General features: G+C 50.1%; 1 protein-coding gene across 3 annotated transcripts in view; it reads right to left on the reverse strand.

Annotated features, from left to right (window-relative positions):
• The window catches only part of GNAO1 (G protein subunit alpha o1), a 117436-nt gene extending 101033 nt beyond the window's left edge, over nt 1–16403 (reverse strand). For 2 of the 3 annotated variants that reach the window (XM_031615481.2, XM_031615479.2), the window contains exons 1-2: nt 16244–16403; nt 16126–16168 (exon numbers count right to left, since the gene is read on the reverse strand). In XM_031615481.2, coding sequence (XP_031471341.2) covers nt 16126–16168; nt 16244–16361 — 161 coding nt within the window. In that variant the 5' untranslated portion in view covers nt 16362–16403. The remainder of the gene's footprint in view (nt 1–16125; nt 16169–16243) is intronic. The other variant, XM_031615480.2, reaches the window with a different exon arrangement.
• Between the last annotated feature and the right edge of the window lie 978 nt (nt 16404–17381).

Raw genomic sequence — 17381 nt, forward strand, 5'->3', positions numbered from 1 at the left:
CTGTGGCGTGATGGGCTGATGGGTTGATGTGTAGGCAAGATGATCTTAGTGGTCTTTTCCTGTCTTAATGATTCTGTGATTCTAAGTTGTGCAGTACCCCCAGACAGATTAGCTTAAAAAATTTAAGAAACCAACTGGAGATAGAAAGGTTAATGCCAAATGAAATTGGTTTAGGCATCTGTAGAATGGCTTATTTATCTAATAGGCTCCTAGAGACTTCATGCATTGAATCAGAGAATCACAGAATCATAGAATGGCCTGGGCTGAAAAGGTCCACAGTGCTCATCCAGTTCCAACCCCCTGCTGTGTGCAGGGTCGCCAACCAGCAGCCCAGGCTGCCCAGAGCCACATCCAGCCTGGCCTTGGATGCCTGCAGGGATGGGGCATCCACAGCCTCCTTGGGCAACCTGTTCCACCCTCTAGGTGAAAAACTTCCTCCTAAAATCAGTTATCTTGATACAAATCTACAGATCATCTACTCTCACCTGGGGTCTGAAGTCACACTTCATCCTGACCAGCAACCTGCATTTTACTACCATTCCTTGTGGCCACATGACATAATACTCTGCCTCTTCTGCTTTTCTGCTGACATGTTTCCAGGATGAGTAAGATAAGTAAAAGCAATTTGCATGCCTATGGCTTCTCCCTTTTATGCAAAAAAATGTATTTACAGAACTCCTTAGCCAAGGAACTGGGAGCACCCAAAGACCTGAACCACCCGGCCCTCTGAGCACCCACACAAAGACGACAGCGACCTGAATTTAGCGTGCACATAAACAGTGCACATGTTAAACCTCACTCTGAAATGTGGCCTGCAAAGCACGCTTGGTCCTGAGAGCTGCTGTTGGCACCGCCTGCATGGAGCCTCACAGCAAGATGAGCTGGGGAAGAGATCACTGAGCTGTGCTGCAGCTGTGCTGCAAACACCTGGCAGCAGCCCTGTTTGTGCAGGGCAATGCAACCCCACAAGCAGGTTGCACTGCCCACCAGAGCAGCAGGGGCTGCTTGTGGTCTGCAAACCAACTGCAGAAGACCCCTGAACTAAGAGTAGATATCTAGTAGTATGCGATACATCCCAGTGAGGGGGTCTTGAGGAGATCCCCAGGCCTGAAGATGAAGAGCCCCTCTGTTTCCATCCCTGTGCTTCCGCCAGAAAAGGCAGAGGGGTTGGGAAGGATAGGGCCCCACCTCAGCTCCTACAAAAGATGCAGACCAAAGGAACAGATAAGCCCACAAAGGCCCTCACTGAAAAGCCAGCTCTATCAACAAGCGCCAGCTCAGTGACCACGCTGCCCAGTGACTCCTGGTCAATAAAGGGCCGATTCTCCTCCCTTTCAGAAAACAATGTTCCACACACTGACACAGCAACAGCCCCTGGGCAGCCCTGCAGTGTCAGGGGGTGTCAGGCTCTGCTCTGCCAGATGACAAAGTGAGCACATGGACCAGCTCCTCCTGCCATCGCAGGCTGCCCTGGCTGTGCCCAGGGAGATTTTGTCTGCTAATGGAAATGAAGAAAACCTCCAGCGCAGATAATCCTCCATTATAATGGCAGAACATTTGGGAAAGGGCCAAGTAAAAGAACAAGCCAAATCTCTTTTACTTAAAGCCTGGCCCGAATGTGATAATGTAATGACTTAGGTCGGGATGCTTTAAATGCCATTCATCGTGACTGACTTAGCATATAGATGGTATCAGCTAAAATAACTAAGAACTAGGAGCTGAATAGATGGCATCAGAAAGCTTCTCCCTTCCAAGAAAACTGGTTTCCATTTGCAAGCGGTCTCAAAGATCACTGAGTCTCAGCACCAGGTGGGCCAACCCAGCAGAACCCATCACTTCAGTTCCCCAGCACTTTCTGCAGGAGGTTCAACCCCATCCCCCAGACATGGGCTGGTGACTCAGGTGCCCCCCTGGAAATGCAAAGTCCTTGAGTACTTAGTGCCTCACCTCCTTCTGCCACTGCTGGTTGTACTTTGCATTCAGAACCTGATCACAAAGGTCACTGAAGTCACTGGGAAGATTCACAACATCTTACGGGGCTTTGGGTCAAGACACACTTGGAGTTTCCTCTACCACCACAAGTTTCCTAAAGCATGGTAACCCTAGCTGCTGTTTAGCTTCCTAGCATCTGTAACAGCTCACTTTGATTTCTGTTCTACAGAAATAAAACGCAACCCAATCCCCGATGCTCCATGCAAGCTTAAGATTGCTTTCAATTACTATTAAAAGGCTTTTCAAGGTGATTGTAGTGACATCCCAAAAGAAGCAAAATACTTACGGGACAAATCAAGCTATTGGAATGACCAGCTGTGCTGAACAAGCTCCTCACACAGCTGGCAAAGAGCAAAATAAAGCTGCAATAAACTGATGACAACCATTTTCTAGAGGAGTAACAGCTTATCTTAACAGAGAAAACCACTCAACTTGTAAGTGACGGCAGCTTACCCAGAGATACCAGCATTTGCTCACCTCTCCCACAAGACACGAAAGCAGCAGCAACCAGAAGATGGACCATTTTCTACAACCCACACTAGTGTTACAGAAGGCAGAAGGTAAAACTAGTGCAAAATGCCACCATCCTGATTTTAGTATACCCACTGAACATCATTTTGATGGCTACGCAGGGTGGAAAGCAGCAGGGGATCACATTAATCATCCATTTCAAGTTTTCCAGTTGGCAAACTCAGACCTTTAGGAAAGAAATTCTCTCACACCGGGCAAGTTTTGGAATGGTTACAAACACAAGATCTAACATTCTGGTTGCGTTTCTTACAAGCCCCAGGCACATCATAAAAAGAAGTGTCTTATTTGAATGCTTTTATCATCCTGGTCATGTAATTTAGCCCCTTCCAGGGTGGTCATTTATTTTCTTCGCTGTTGCCTTCTTCATTTGTTACATTTCGTGTTGAAATCAAGGCTCATCAGCAGCCCTGAGCAGAGCGTCAGTGCTGGTTTGAATCTTCCATGTCTTCTGTTTAATTGAATTTTCATCTGTATCTCCTCGCTGTTTCCCCTCCCAGGCCTTCCCCCTCCCCTCCCCTGCTCTCCACTCATCCAGAAAGATCAAGCAAGCGTTTCTGGCAAGCACCAGCTGCAGATACTGAGAGTTCTTGGGCATCTTCTACTTTTAGAAAACCACCAAGAGGCCAAATAACACCACTGCTTGTTCTGTGAAGCTTGAAGCCTGCTTTTCAGAACGACCCAGCGCTTCATTCACTGCACTCCTCTCTCTGAAACCTGCAGCAAGATTTGGGGGGTCGCAGAGCTGCACATTTGTCAGTAGAGGACACGGAGCTGCACCGGGCTTTGCAGTCTTTTTTGCTGAGCTAGCCTGGCCAGCCAGGGCTCCGAAATAGCATTAATGGTACAAGTGCTGTTGAAAAATAATCACATGGAGCCAGCTACAAAGACAGCCTTCCTCCTCCTGCTGGTGCTGCCCATTCTCAGAGATGCTCAGCTGGAAGAAGTAGCTCTGGGCTGAAGTTAATTTTTGTACTATGGACTCACGCAGCTTCTATGGGGCTCAGGTTGGAAGGCAGGCCTCTGCTGGGATTTCTGTTGTATGGGAAAACATCACATGATGTGTACTTATGAGTCATTTTCCACCACCGCAATCCTTCTGGTTGAGGACGGCCTCTTTTTCACTGGAAGTCTTCAGGATGGGAAAAGGAAAGCCCCACCAGCTCCTCTTCCAAACTTCGGTCAGAACAGCTTGGAAAGGTGCAGTTAGCTCCGAGATTCACCAGTTTGTATTCCTACTCCAGCAGCTGATGTTGTTATAAGCTCTTCTGTGCTGGGAAGTGATTATAAGAAGCAAAAGCAAATGTCGGAGTAAAAATTCAAGATAAGGGTGTTTGGTGTGAAATCTATTCTATGCTAAACACTGCAGTTGAGACGGATGTAAAACTGTGAAAATCTTGTTGTCTGGTCTATTTACAAGTACATCACGTGAAGCACTGAGAAATACGTGAGCAAGAAGAGTTCTGCATTAGGACAGAGCTGGACAAAATGACCTTTCGTTGATCTACCCCATCACTGACTGTACAATTTCTGCTTGTAATTCATTATTCTGAAGCTGTTTACCATTTTGTTCACATCAAGGTCAACTTCCATCAATCAGTTCTTGGACCTGGAATTCCTGGCTCTTTATCCAAAAAGCATTCAGGAGAAACAAACATTCTCATCTGAACATTCACCTTCCTTGCTCCTATACTTGGCACTCGATCCATTACTGAAAGTTTGACACTCTCTTTGACAGTGATGCTGTCAATCTGACATACCCTGACATCAAGGGTGCGTTTTGCCACTAAGTGAAAGAGTACAGCATGTCGGCCACTAAAAATTAACAGTGAGTTTGCTACTGGGTGTAAGATCTGATTTTGTTTCCGTGTTCATTCACATTCATTTTTATATACTCAGCTGTTGGGTATTTACTGCACCAGCTCTGTGCAAATGGCCCAGTGCCTCTTCACTGCAGTTCAGACCACTACAATTTATATTTAGGAGATCTTCTAGGAGACAATAAATCAGAGGTTAGAGGAGGCTTGCTTGTAACTGAATCTGAATTGAGGCAGCTCCTATCCCTTTACTTTGTGCTTTTGTGCTGCTTATGGAAGGATGCACTTTAGGCAAGGAAGGACATACGGTAACATTTTGTCTTTTAGCTTGCAGAGTTTTGTGTCCCTTCATTTAGGAAATTAGATTCCAGGACTTCCCATGAAAAGGGGGCTTTCTAGAATCTGTCTTGTTGGCATTCCCTTTCTATCAAATCCTACCAGGCACACTTAACACCGTGAATGGGGGGTCATCATTTCTCCTGCCAGCCTCTGCCCTTCTTACCAGCTCTGACAGCTCTGATCCACTTATTCTTGGCACTTGCTCTGAGCAAGGTTCACACGGAGGTGTCAGTGTCCAGTCTGTGCACTGCCGTACCGAGATGCTGTCACTCTTCTGGTTGACTGCTTAGGAAACAACCTCATTTTGTTATCCAGAGCCTGAGCTTGGTCGTGATTCCTCTCTTGACTCCTGCTTTCAGGCTCTGCCTCTTTCTGCCTCTGGTACGCTTTCTGCTGTCGGCTCTACATTCTTGCTGTCACTGGCAGTGCCAGCTCAGTTATAAGTGATGGTACAGGTCAACAAACCAAGTACTTAGGGCCTTAATTTCTATCTTCCCAGGTAAAGGATGAAAGAGTTCAGCTGGAGCCTGGAGGTCACTTGTGCAAAAGGCAGTGGGAGAGGTGGTTCATTCACATCCAACGGCGGCTGGGGCTTCAGAAGACACCAAACTGTCTGGTGTGGGTTTTGCTATTTGCTATATTACTTAACACGCAACATCTTCTTGGGAAATAGAGGACTGTGTGAAAGCCTCTTCTAAGGAAAAGAGGAAATGCAGGACTTACACTGAAAGCTGACCTTGCAGCTGTGTGGCAGACTCCCTCTGAAGCTCTTGTGATGCTACAAACGTGACAAAGACCTTTCACAAGAAGGACTTTCCAGCCTGGTTTACTTAGGGGCAGAGCACAAAAGGTGTCTCACTGAAGCTGCAAGCTGGTGAGTCCCTGCAAAGCACCAGGAGGCTTTAAAATCTGCTCCTGGTAAAACGAAACTTGAAAATATTGCTTGCCACTTGTATAACAGGATTCCGCAGCGTTTTGGCTGACCGGTGGAGGAAACTTACCTTATAAATTACAAAGACTCTGTCTAAGGCTGAGGGGAAATAAAAGAGAGAAGTCTCCAAAGCCCAGGACAGCTAACGCTTGTTATGAAACCACAGAGTTCATTCTAGTGTGAAGCAAACCTGAGCACTGCATTAAAAATGTAAATGTGATTGAAAAAGCATAACCAGATAAAATGGATTTGACCTCCACAAGCATAAGATGTGGTCCAACCGAGTGACACAGCGACACACTGCTGCGTTTTGCTTTTTGCTGCACAGAGGGTCACAGGAAGTTTGTTTAAGAAACCCACAGAAATGTTGAGCCAGTGGAAGATTTGCATTGTGTTTACAGGAACTAACAGGAGAACATAAGGCTGGTTTGGAAAAAAAAAAAAAAAGTCATTTGAATGGTTAAGAATAAAGAAGGTCTTCTCGAAATGACTTCTCAAAGTCTTTGGAAGTGACTGATTTACCTTCAAGAAATTAAGCCCCACGCAGAGAAGCAGCCAAGAGTGACTGAATCTTTCAGTGTGCTCTCACACCTCACGCAGCCTGCCAGTGCCTTACTGAGAGCTCTGGATGGACAAGCCCTGCTGCCGCCTCCTGGGTTCGTGCTGTGTTAACCCAGACCAGAGCAGGAGCTGGATCTGCTGCACCACCGTACCACAGGAACGGCCCCTGCGCTCAGAACAAGCAGGGACAGGCAGAAATGACTTAAACCTGTATCACTAGCAAAAAGAGATGTTAATCAAACCCCTGCTTGGGATTTCAGAATCCAAGAAGGCATCAACTAGGAGCAAGGAAACAAACCGATGTAGTGCAAATTGAAACCAGCAACCAATTCCTCCCAGCCAGCTGTGCCCATCCCGCTGTGTATCCTCCAGACAATCTGTGGTAGCACTGCTTATGACTGAGCCTCAGCTGGTTTCCAAATGGAGACACAGTCCTGTAGTTAAGCAGAAGTTGGGAATCGTGAATAAGAGATTAATGGGGGTCTTCTTGTTAAACTTAAGCAAGAGGTCTCTGCCCAGAGCAGAGCTATTGGCTCAGACTGAACAGGCTGCCCAGGCCCTCGTCCTGCTGAGTTATGAGAACCTCCTAAAATCTCTTGATACGAATAGCACTGCAAACAACTGCAACAGAAATAAATTTGAAAGCTGGTACCTGAGAGAACTTGAGTCAAAATGGAAACAGGGGATGCGTGAAAAAGGCTGTGACAAAAGGAACCGCTTCTTCTTGCTCTGTATTTTCCAAGAGGCGTAGGAATGAATATGTGGACAGAGTTCACATACACAGGAAGGCACTAAAACTGGGCGGCAGTCAGCCCAGCAGAGATGACCTGAGCTTTGTCTTCAACAAACCTGGGTGCACACATCTGTCTGCGAGCAATAACCCAGATCTGCTCCCGCCCATTGATGCTGATGTGCAACACTATTAGAAAACTCAATTGTCCTGAGGTTTGGGACCTGAGCGTGAATGAAACATGAGCTACATCTAACTATTTCCAGATTAGCAGCAGCAATCGTTTGGCAGCACTGCAAGTCCTGTGGCCCTGCTGCCAGCAGCAGCGAGCAGTTGCTTCAGTGTATTTATATTGTTGGGGAATTTCAGCATGCTGGGCTGCCTGGGCTGGTACCGCTGTTATGGGCATTCTGTAAGGTTTTTCTACATTTTACATTTCCAGAAACCCATTTCAAAGCCTTAAGCAGGAGCACTTACAAAACTGAATGTGAAGCTAATCCTGAATATCTGCGGGTTTGACCACAGATGGGAAAAAATAGAACAATCTGATCTCTCTGATCAGAACTAAAAGTACCCGTGTAATAATCAATTTTCATGCCTTGTCATGTAGAAAAGCCATTACAATTTGTTGTTTACGCAAGAATGATTGAGAAACAAACATTTCTTGAAAAGATCTGAAAACAAAAAATGCAGATAAACAAGAAAGTAGATAAGTTAACTTTAGATTCTGAATTATTTACTGAACTGCATGAAAATTACCACCAATTCTTTCCCATGTATGGCCTCACTCCCAGTATTTCTTCCCTCTGGATCCCCTGGTGCCAGCACCAGCTTTAACCCCTGCTGCCCCACTCCCATCGCTGCGAGACGAGGCCCCACAAACACACAGAACTCCTCCCAAGCACACGTGTGCTGCAGGCATGATGGCCCCTGCCTCCTTGCCAACATGATGCCAATGCCACCAGAAGGCATTGCTGACTCTCAGGCTTGCATTTCATAGAATCACAGAACCACCAGTGTTGGAGAAGACCTCTCACATCCTCAAGCCCAACCCCACCCCACCGTGCCCACTGCCCATGTCCATCAGTGCCACATCCCCACGGCTCTTGGACACTTCCAGGGACGGTGACTGCCCCCCTCCCAGGGCAGCTGTGCCACTGCATCACTGCTCTTTCTGAGAAGAAATTATTCCTAACATCCCAAACACCCAGCGCTCTGTTTGAACGCCTCAGACATGCGCAGAGTAGCATTGGGTTTCCCATGTGAGCTGAGCCAGGACCCACCTTGAAGGCCAGAAGGGGATACGGCACTTGGAGATTTTGTTGAGCTGGAAATCAGGAAAATAAAAATGTATCCTCCAGCTAGGAAAACAAATCATGCCACTAGGAGCTTTCTGCTTTATTAAGTAAATATCTCTTCATTCACGTGGAAAAGTTTGCCCAATTTGGCTAAACAATTAATCACCAAGGGTGATCGGTGACAATGGCGACGCGAGGTGCACGTTCATCACAGTGATTTCCTTCCATCCCAGAGATGTGCTGACAGAGGGTGAGGATGAAGGCTCTGCAGTGCCTTTGGGCGGTGCATGCGCTGCTATTTTGGAATTTGTCAGCAATGAGACAGGACCTCTCACTTGACATTGGAAAAGAGCCCCTGCATAGTGAGCCCCAATGCATCTCCTGTGTCCTGATCCAGCCTGATCCAATGGCTGGTCACCAGCCCACGGCAGGGGGTTGAAAATGGATGATCTTTGAGGTCCCCTCCAACCTAAGCAATCCTATGATTCTGTGCTCTCTCCCACCGCAGCCACAGAAGTCCAGCAGCAGAACCTCTTATTTGCCATCTGGATCATCACACCCAACAGCCATTTTGTGTGCACAGCCCTTCTGTGTGCTGCAGCCAGGAGCTGCAAAAGTGGAGCTCCTACCTCCAGTCACCTCTTGCAAGACAAATGACCAAAATCAGCATGCTTTTATCATTTAAGTGATATTTTCCACAATACCACCCGTTCTCTTTCAGTAACAATTCACAGGTAGTGCAGAAATCCTCCAAGTGTAGCCCCAGGCAGTTATGGGATGGCTGCCGCCCAAACCTTCTCCAAAAGCAGCTCCCACAACGACCTCCAAAACGGATTTCTGCACCAAAGGAGGCTGCTGAGAGCCACCAAACTTCCCAGGTTTGGGCGGGACCCTCTGTTACCATGTTTTTTCTTTCTCTAACTGCTTTTCTTCGGATCTTTAAGCTGATGAAAGCTCTGCTCTCTTAGGTTGGGTATCGGGAAGAATCTCTCCTCAGAAAGAACAGCGGACCACTGGCACAGCTGTCAGGGAGGTGGTGAGTCACCATCCCTGGAGGTGTTCAAGAAAAGGGTGGATGTGGCACTGAAGGACGTGGGCAGTGGGCAATATGGCTGGTAGGTGGACTAGATGATCTTAGAGGTCTTTTTCCAACCTCAGTGATTCTGTGATGCACTGATGCAATTTTGGTGACCAAGCAGAGCAGGACATGCCCGGGAATAAAGAAAAACAAAGCACTTACAGCTCTTCTCCTTCAATGTCAAAACTGCTATTGATTAGCAATCTGCAAACAGACGGGATGTCAGCTTACTACACAATTCCCTGCGCTCCTCACTTCTTTCTCAATTAACTTGAAAGCTGCGGGAGATGAGCATTTCTACTGGTAAGCTAAGAAACGTCTCCATCAAAAGTTTTATTATATCATCACTATAAACAGAAAACTGAGCTTTGGATTAAAGGGCTTTTTTCTCCCTTTTGCTCAGCTCTAGAAAAGAATCCGTTTCTTTGCTTTGTGTTATGCAGAAGCATTTTTCAGCCTTTTGCATTTTCTGATTTTAGGCAGAATGCGAACAGCATCCCATAATCAGGACTGTAATCCTCTGGCCTCCCTGCGTCTGTCATTTGCATGAATGGCCTTGAAAATAAAACGAGAATGATTCCATTAACAGTTTAGGGTGATTTTTATATATGGTAGAACATTTCTTTAGCATTAGGAAAACCACGGCAAAATATCGTTTGTATTTCCCACTATGGATGAAACCAAAGAATTTATCGGGTGAGAAAAATGACCATAGGTTTTAAGGTGCCAGTATTTTTTAAAATGCAATTTCCAGACCTTTTTGTCTCCAGTTTTCATTTCTGCAAATGAAGCTTAGCCGTGTGTAGAATCCCACCAAATGCCATGCAAACACTTGAAATTCAACAGATCTCCTGACAGCTGTACATTGGACAGACATCGGTTTAGGAAGAATGTGGTCCAAAGCCCAGTGAGGTCAAAGAGAGGATCTGGGAGTCAGGCCATTCAAGTTGACTTAAAATAACTGAGATCGCTGGTTTTAGTCTTGTTAATGCAAAACAATAATAATAATAATATGGAATTAAAAAAAAAAAAAAAGAAAAAAGAAAAGGGAGTCAGGCTGCAAAAACAACTCAGCAGTTGAGATGTTTTTGGTTTCCTTGTCTTCTTTTGGACAGATTTTTAATGTGCTCCCAACCTGGAATCCATAGGCTAAACTAAGGACAATTATTTTTTTTTAACTCGTCTCTAAAGCCAGAAGAGCTGGAAGTTTTCTTTCAAAAACAGAGCAAAGACAAATGCAAAGAATCCCTGGAACAGAATTCACTCGGTCACTATGTGAGTCCAGGTCTCACAGAAGCAAATTTAGGCTCTACAGCAAACCTCCAATCCTCCGATCCCTGCCCTGCACCAGGCTTTCTGGTGGCAGATCCACCAGCTTCAGCAGTCAGTGAGGACTTTTTGTCTTACAAACCCAGGTAAAACTGGGGGAGCTTAACACTCACAGGGGTAGGATGTGATTCTGCAACAGGGCTGAAGAAAACTAGCTCTCACATGAGCAACTCCTGATGATTCTATAGGAATTTATTCACTACTTGGCTCTTACTCTCCAAGTGACCACAACCTGCTCTTGCCTTGATCAGTGTGAATCTGTTCTTCATTTTGCTCTTCCTCTTGATAAGTCAAGTAGAATAGCCAACAAACTACCTCTACCTTCATCAATTTGTCTCTTTTCCGCTCCTCTCCTCCCCCATTTTGGTGATGCTCCCCAGTGAATCACACTAGAGAACCCAAGTTAGATGTGTCCCAAGAGGCTGTGGATGCCCCATCCCTGCAGGCATCCAAGGCCAGGCTGGATGTGGCTCTGGGCAGCCTGGGCTGCTGGTTGGTGACCTGCACACAGCAGGGGGTTGGAACTGGATGAGCACTGTGCTCCTTTTCAACCCAGGCCATTCTATGGTTCTGTGATTCTGTGATTCTACAATTCTATGATTCTATGATGTGCAGCTGCATGCCAGACAGATGGAAGAGAACAGACTGAGAAGAACCACCACCATTTTCCAATTGTCACGACACAACCTAACGTTTCTTACAACTTCTGGGTTAGCTAAGCCAAACATAAAAGAAGACATCCCCAGCTACACTTGTGCAGATTTGTCTCTTTCTTCAGAGTTCATTAAAAGAACCACTTTCATCTCGTTAGCTTGCTAAAACATTTCCAACAGGACTAGATGTGTCATGTCAGAATATGACAGGCAAATTTCTTTTCAGGTTTTGAAAGTAGGTTGAAAGAGGAGAAGCTATGCAGTTCTCTGTTGTCACTGAAAGATATTTTTACTGTTATGAGTTTCTTATACAAGAAACAAATTAAGAACTGTCAAGGAAAAAGAAAAAACCCAAACCTAAAATGTATTCTGTCTTGCCTGCTAATATAGTTACTGCTTTTCTCTAAAATTTCTCAGCCTAATAACAAGAAGTACAAGGAAATGAACAATGATTGCTAGCGTTTTGTTTTGTAAGCACCGTAATCCAAAAGGAAGGGAAAAAAGTGCCAATAATGCAATTCATCTTTTGCAACTACAAGCCAAAACAGATAGCCTCTCTTTCCTCTGCCCCTGCTCTTATTTCTGCCCAGCTCAGAGAGTGCTGTGCCATTGCAGGGCATGGGAAGCGGCACCCACAGCACCCAGGGATGCAAAAAAAGCATCTGGGAAGGGGCTGAAAGCACGAAATTGCTGAGGGCTGAGCCACAGACACACAGCAAAGAGCAAGGCCCCGAGTGGGTGTTCACAACAAATTGTTGGGTTTTGATGGCATTTACCATCAGATTACTGAGACGGGCTGTAAACCAGTGGGTGGGGACTGCTTCTCACTCTGAAGAAGTTCATTAGATTATCAGTAATTCAGTTACATGGAGAGCAAGTAGAGCCTGGAGCTGTTTTGAGGGGCTCTTTGATAAAGGTCAAAACAATATATCAGCAGGCTATTGGGACTGATGGCTGTTGGGAAGAAGATAGTACATCAAGAGAAACATTGTACTCTCGCCCGATTTTTCTCTTTATTACATACTCCCATCTTTGGTGCAACTTAAATGTGAAAAAAAAAAAGGAACTGCAAAGATGCCCATCAGTGGGGTACTGCCAGCACTGCTGGGAAATAAGATGAGACTGTTTGGGAGGATGTAGGGGGCTGGAAGCAAGAGCCAAAAAAATACATGTATCCCAAAAACCGAGGATTTTTGGTGTAGGCAGGTGAAGCCCTGTGTCCTCCTGAATGCTGCAGCCATCACCAACCTCTCGTTTGGGAAGGAGGAATACTGCCCTGGCTCACCATCCACAAAGGCAGCTGCTGAGTAAGTGGCCGGACCTTGGTCCTGAAGCCGCGCCAGCCAACTCAGGCGCTGTGCATTAGCATTTAAATGCTGAATTCCCCAGTGTTCAGGGAATAGTTCCTCCCTGCTCACCACTGGAACACTGCATGCATCTGACTATTCTGCTGAATAGTAACAGGCTGAGATATTGGTGTTGTCCTAGGCTGGGGCTGCTTGATGAACAAGCACATTCACCAGAGTTGTAATTCCCTACAAAGTCCCACTCATTAATAACAAGTCTTGCCTCAAAGCTACCATCCAGATAATCCAGAAAAGGAAATCACATATTCCAAATTCTGCCTGCCCTCAATGTTTATTTCAAGATATAAGATCTTAACAAACGTTGACATTCATTGCAGTCCTACATCAAAGCGAGCTCCCAGAGACCGGGTGGGGGGAGAGGAGGACAAATTTTTCTTGAATCACTCTCACCCTCTGACTGGGATCTTCAAAGGAGCTCCAGATTTGCCTGGTAAAAGCTGTTTTTTAGCTGCAGAAAACAGCCTGGTCACTGCCTGATACTGAGCACACTGGCTTGCATGGCACGCTTGCACCTCTCGGTGTGCCCCCCGAGCCACACAGCCCTCCACTTGCTTTTGAGACATGGATGAGGATGTGAGAGAATCCCAAGCAGACGTCACCAGCCAGGATGGGCACAGCCAAGGCGCTGTGGGAATCACCACCCTGTGCTGAGGGAAGTGCCACAGTACTGTGTTGTCACTGCCAGTGCAGGCTGGCCTGCAGCCCTACCTGCCTGCGCCCACCTGCACCTCCTTTCTTCACTGCTAACTCCCCGCCACCCGCCGAAAGGTGCCTCCAGGCACTGATCAGCCCCAAGCCCCATCCTCGCTAAGCTCTCCAGGTGCTGCAGTTTCTACCTGCTAGTTCTTCCCCACTGCCTGGCATCTCAAGGACTAACCGGGCAGCACGTAACCTCTCCTCCGCGCTCTGTGAACAACGCCTGCTCGCCGTTCCTTTGTCTTAGCATTTTCTCATCCGCCTGCACATTCCTGTGCTCCTTCACAAGGCGACAGCCGGGTGTGAAACTGCTGTAGCCATTCACGGGGATGAGATTTATTATCTAGAGGCGCACCAATAACACAGCATTAAAAAAAATATAACAGCGGTCTCTTTCATCAAAATCTAATGAACGCGCAATTTAATCTTTATTAAGAATTCATTAGGTTCTCAGCAAGCCCGCGTAATGGAGCTTGACCAGGTGAAATGCTAATGCCTGCATTATATTTAAATTAATTTTCAGAAGCGTTCGTTTCCCCGTGGTGCCTGCAGTGCCGGCTCCCTCCGGCTGCTCCCAGCAACGCCGCGTCCCCACCCAGCCCAGCCCAGCCTCACGCGGCCCCGCTGCACGCCCGGAGCTGCCGCCGCTGCAGCCGGCTCTGCGTCTTCAGGCACAGGGCTGCAAGCTGCCGTGCACCACGCTGGGGCTGCTTCCTTGAAATTACAGATGTACAACAGGCTATTTCTCAGCCCTCACTTTACTAATGTAGCTGAGCGAGCCGGCTATTATCTGGAACCAGTTCGGTTTAAACAACAAGAACTCTGCTCCCCGCAGCACAGGAGCCCCGTGCACGGTTGTGTAAGGCCACAGCTGCCCCTTCACAACAGCTGTCGCTGTTATTGTGGCAGCCACAGCCTCTCTTTCCACCAAACCATCGCCCGCCATTCCAGCACGCTTCCGCAGAAGCGATTCCTAGAGATTAAATAATTTATTGGTGTTCATCTGCAGTAGCTCCTCTCCCGATCCACCTTTCGCATACAAACCAAACCCGTCCTCCCGGCCCCAAATCCGTCCCCAAATCCCCGAAGCCGGCCCCAAATGCCCTTTCACGGGGGCTCGGAGCCTTTGCACACCGATAGCAGTGTGAGAGGCGGACGGAACGGCGCTGAGGGCGAGGCTGCTCGCTGCCACAGCCCTGCAGCTCTGTGGGAAGAGCGTTGCCTTGGGCGGGGACGGCGGTTCGGTCCTCTGGAAACCCCCGCAGGACCGGCTATCCCCGTACGCTCATGGCACCGAGCCGGGCTACGAGCCCGCGGCGAGCCCACGCCCGCGGGTTGGCGAGCGGCGCCCGAGCCCCTTCGGCTGTTTCCGAGCCTGCTCGGCTCCCCCCCGACCGCCTCCGAGCGCTCTCCGAAGGCAGCCGAGCGCCGAGGGAGGAGCCGAGCGCAGCGCTAGCGGCGGTTCGAGTCCCCGCTGGGCGCTGTCCACCACGCGAACCGCCTGAAAGCCGCACCGCGCCGCGCCCGCGGGACAACGCGGAGGGACTGCGGATGGCAGCGGGCACACCGCCCGCACCGCCCGCATCCCGCTGCCCGAGGGCCCCTCCCAGCCACCGGCTCCTCCGCTATCGGGAAACAAGAACCTCTCCGTGCCTCTACCACTGTGACACCCGGCCCAAAGCACAGCTATGGCGCCTGCTCGTTCCAGTGGGAAGCTGGGGATGGATGGGCTTTAATTAAAAGGAAGAAAAGGGAATGGAGTAATTCTGCACCTCCACACCTCCGCTGGTTGCCTGCACCCTCACTGGCTTCCCCGCGCCTCCATTAGCTCCCTGTGCCTCTGCTGGCTCTCCCACACCTCTGTTGGGTCCCTATGCCTCTGTTGGATCCTCATGCCTCCATTTAGCTCTCCACACCTCCTTTGGCTCTCCCACACCTCTGTACACTCTCTGACACCTCTACATGCTCTCCTACATCTCTATACGTTCTCCCACATCGCCAGTGGCTCTTCCATATTTCTGTTGTCTCTCCCACACCACCACTGACTCTCCCACATCTCTGTATGCTCTCCCAGGTCTCTAAAGGCGCTCCCACACTTCTGTTGGCTCTCCCACACCTCTGTTGACTCTCACATCTCTACAGGCTCTCCCACACCTCTATAGGCTCTCCCACACCTCTGTTGACTCTCCCACACATCTGTTGGCTCTTCCACATCTCTACAGGCTCTCCCACACCTCTGTTGGCTCTCCCAAACCTCTGTGGGCTCTCCAACCCCTCATTAAGCTCTCCCTCAGCCCCGTTGGCTCTCCCCCTGGAAGCACTGCCTGGCCACGTGCTGGGATCACTGTGTGCCGGGGGCACGGTGTGGGGCAGCCATCCCGGCCCATTCCCACTGGGGCCTGGCACAGCTGTCAGGGAGATGCTGCGTGAGAACAGGGCTGATTTTTTCAGCGCTTTGGGTCGCGTGTTTTTCTTTTCTGTTTTTAATAACCCATTTTCAATGTAATCGGCGACCGGCAGCCAAGTTCGCCTCTCATTAATTAAAAGGCTCAAATCTCGGGTAAAAGGGGCTTTGGGCGGCAGCGAGCCTCGCTTTAAATCCGCATTACGGGCGGATTTCGTGCTTTTTTCCCCCCTCCTCCTCCTCCCAAGCGCCGGTCCCAGCCGCGGCCGCCCCCCCGCCGCCCTCAGCCCGGCGTTCAGCACCACGGGGCCCCGAACAGCAGCGGCCGCCGCCTCCCGCCCGGCGCTGCCCTCGGGTACAACATGGCGCCCGCGGCCCTCCGCGCCGCCCCGCGGCACTCACTTCATCTGCTTCACGATGGTGCTCTTCCCCGACTCGCCGGCCCCTGCGGGACAGAGAGAGAGAAGCGGTGAGCGCGGGGCGCGGAGCGGAGCGGGGCGCGGAGCGGAGCGGGGCTCACCGAGCAGGAGCAGCTTCACGTCTTTGGCCGCGCTGATGCCGTCCTCCTTCAGGTTCTTCTCGATGGCCTTGCTGCGCTCTAGGGCGGCCCGCTCCTCGGCGCTCAGGGTACATCCCATGGCGAAAAGGGATTTAATTTAATTTAAAAAAGAAAAAAAAAAAAAAAAGGGAGGGGATAAAAAAAAAAAAAAAAGCGCAGCCCCCGCCGCCGCCGCCGCCGCCGCCCGGGCGCAGGGAGCAGGAGGCAGCGCAACGCCGAGAGCCGCGGGGATTAACAAAGGCCTGCGGGCTCCGCAGCGGCGGGGCCGGCGGCTCCGTGCCCGAGCGCTCAGCGCATCCACGGGCTGCGGGCAGCGCGGGCGGCCGCGGGCGGGGCGGGGCGGAGCAGAAGGAGGAGGAGGAGCGGCAGGGGGAGGAGGAAGGCCGGCGGCGGGGGTGGGTCCGCGCCGCTCCGGGCTGCGCGCTTAGCGGGCGCGGGGCTGCGGCGGGCGCTCGGCTGGAGGCGCGGCGGCGGCGGCGGCGGCTGTGCCGGGGGAGGGAGCCGCGATCCGCGCTCCGCCGGCCTCGCCCGCTGCCGTGACGCGCGCGCCCCGCGCATGCTCCCACCGCCACGCCTCGGCGCCGCACGGCGCGGCACCGCCGCTCTCCGGCGTGACGGGATCCCTCAGCGGCGGCACCGCCGGCGTCCCGGCTCGTGGCAGCGGCACTCAGCTGCTGGGGGCACGCCTCTGTGCTGTGCTGAGCGCTGGGTCCATCAGTGCCAGAAACACATGGAGCGTGTCCGGGGAAGGGAGCGGAGCCGCGAGGGGTCTGAGCGCAGCGCTGTGGGGATGGGGTGGGTCAGCGTGGAGAAGAGCAGCTGAGGGGAGAGAGAGCTCATGGCTCTGCAGCCCTGAGGGAGGCTGTGGGGAGGGGATGTCAGCCTCCCAGGTGACAGCGATAGGGTGGGAGGTGGTGGTGTCACTTGAGGGTCAGGTTGGGTATTGGGAACAATTCCTTCTCCAAAGGAGTGATGCAGTGGCACAGCTGCCCAAGAGGTGGGGGAGTCACCGTCCCTGGAGGTGTCCCAGAGCTGTAGGGATGTGGCACTGATGGATGTGGGCATGGTGGGGGTGGGCTGAGGTTGGACCTGGGGATCT

This window comes from Phasianus colchicus, chromosome 13, assembly GCF_987193195.1.
Source record: "Phasianus colchicus chromosome 13, bPhaCol1.hap1.1, whole genome shotgun sequence".
NCBI lineage: Eukaryota > Metazoa > Chordata > Aves > Galliformes > Phasianidae > Phasianus > Phasianus colchicus.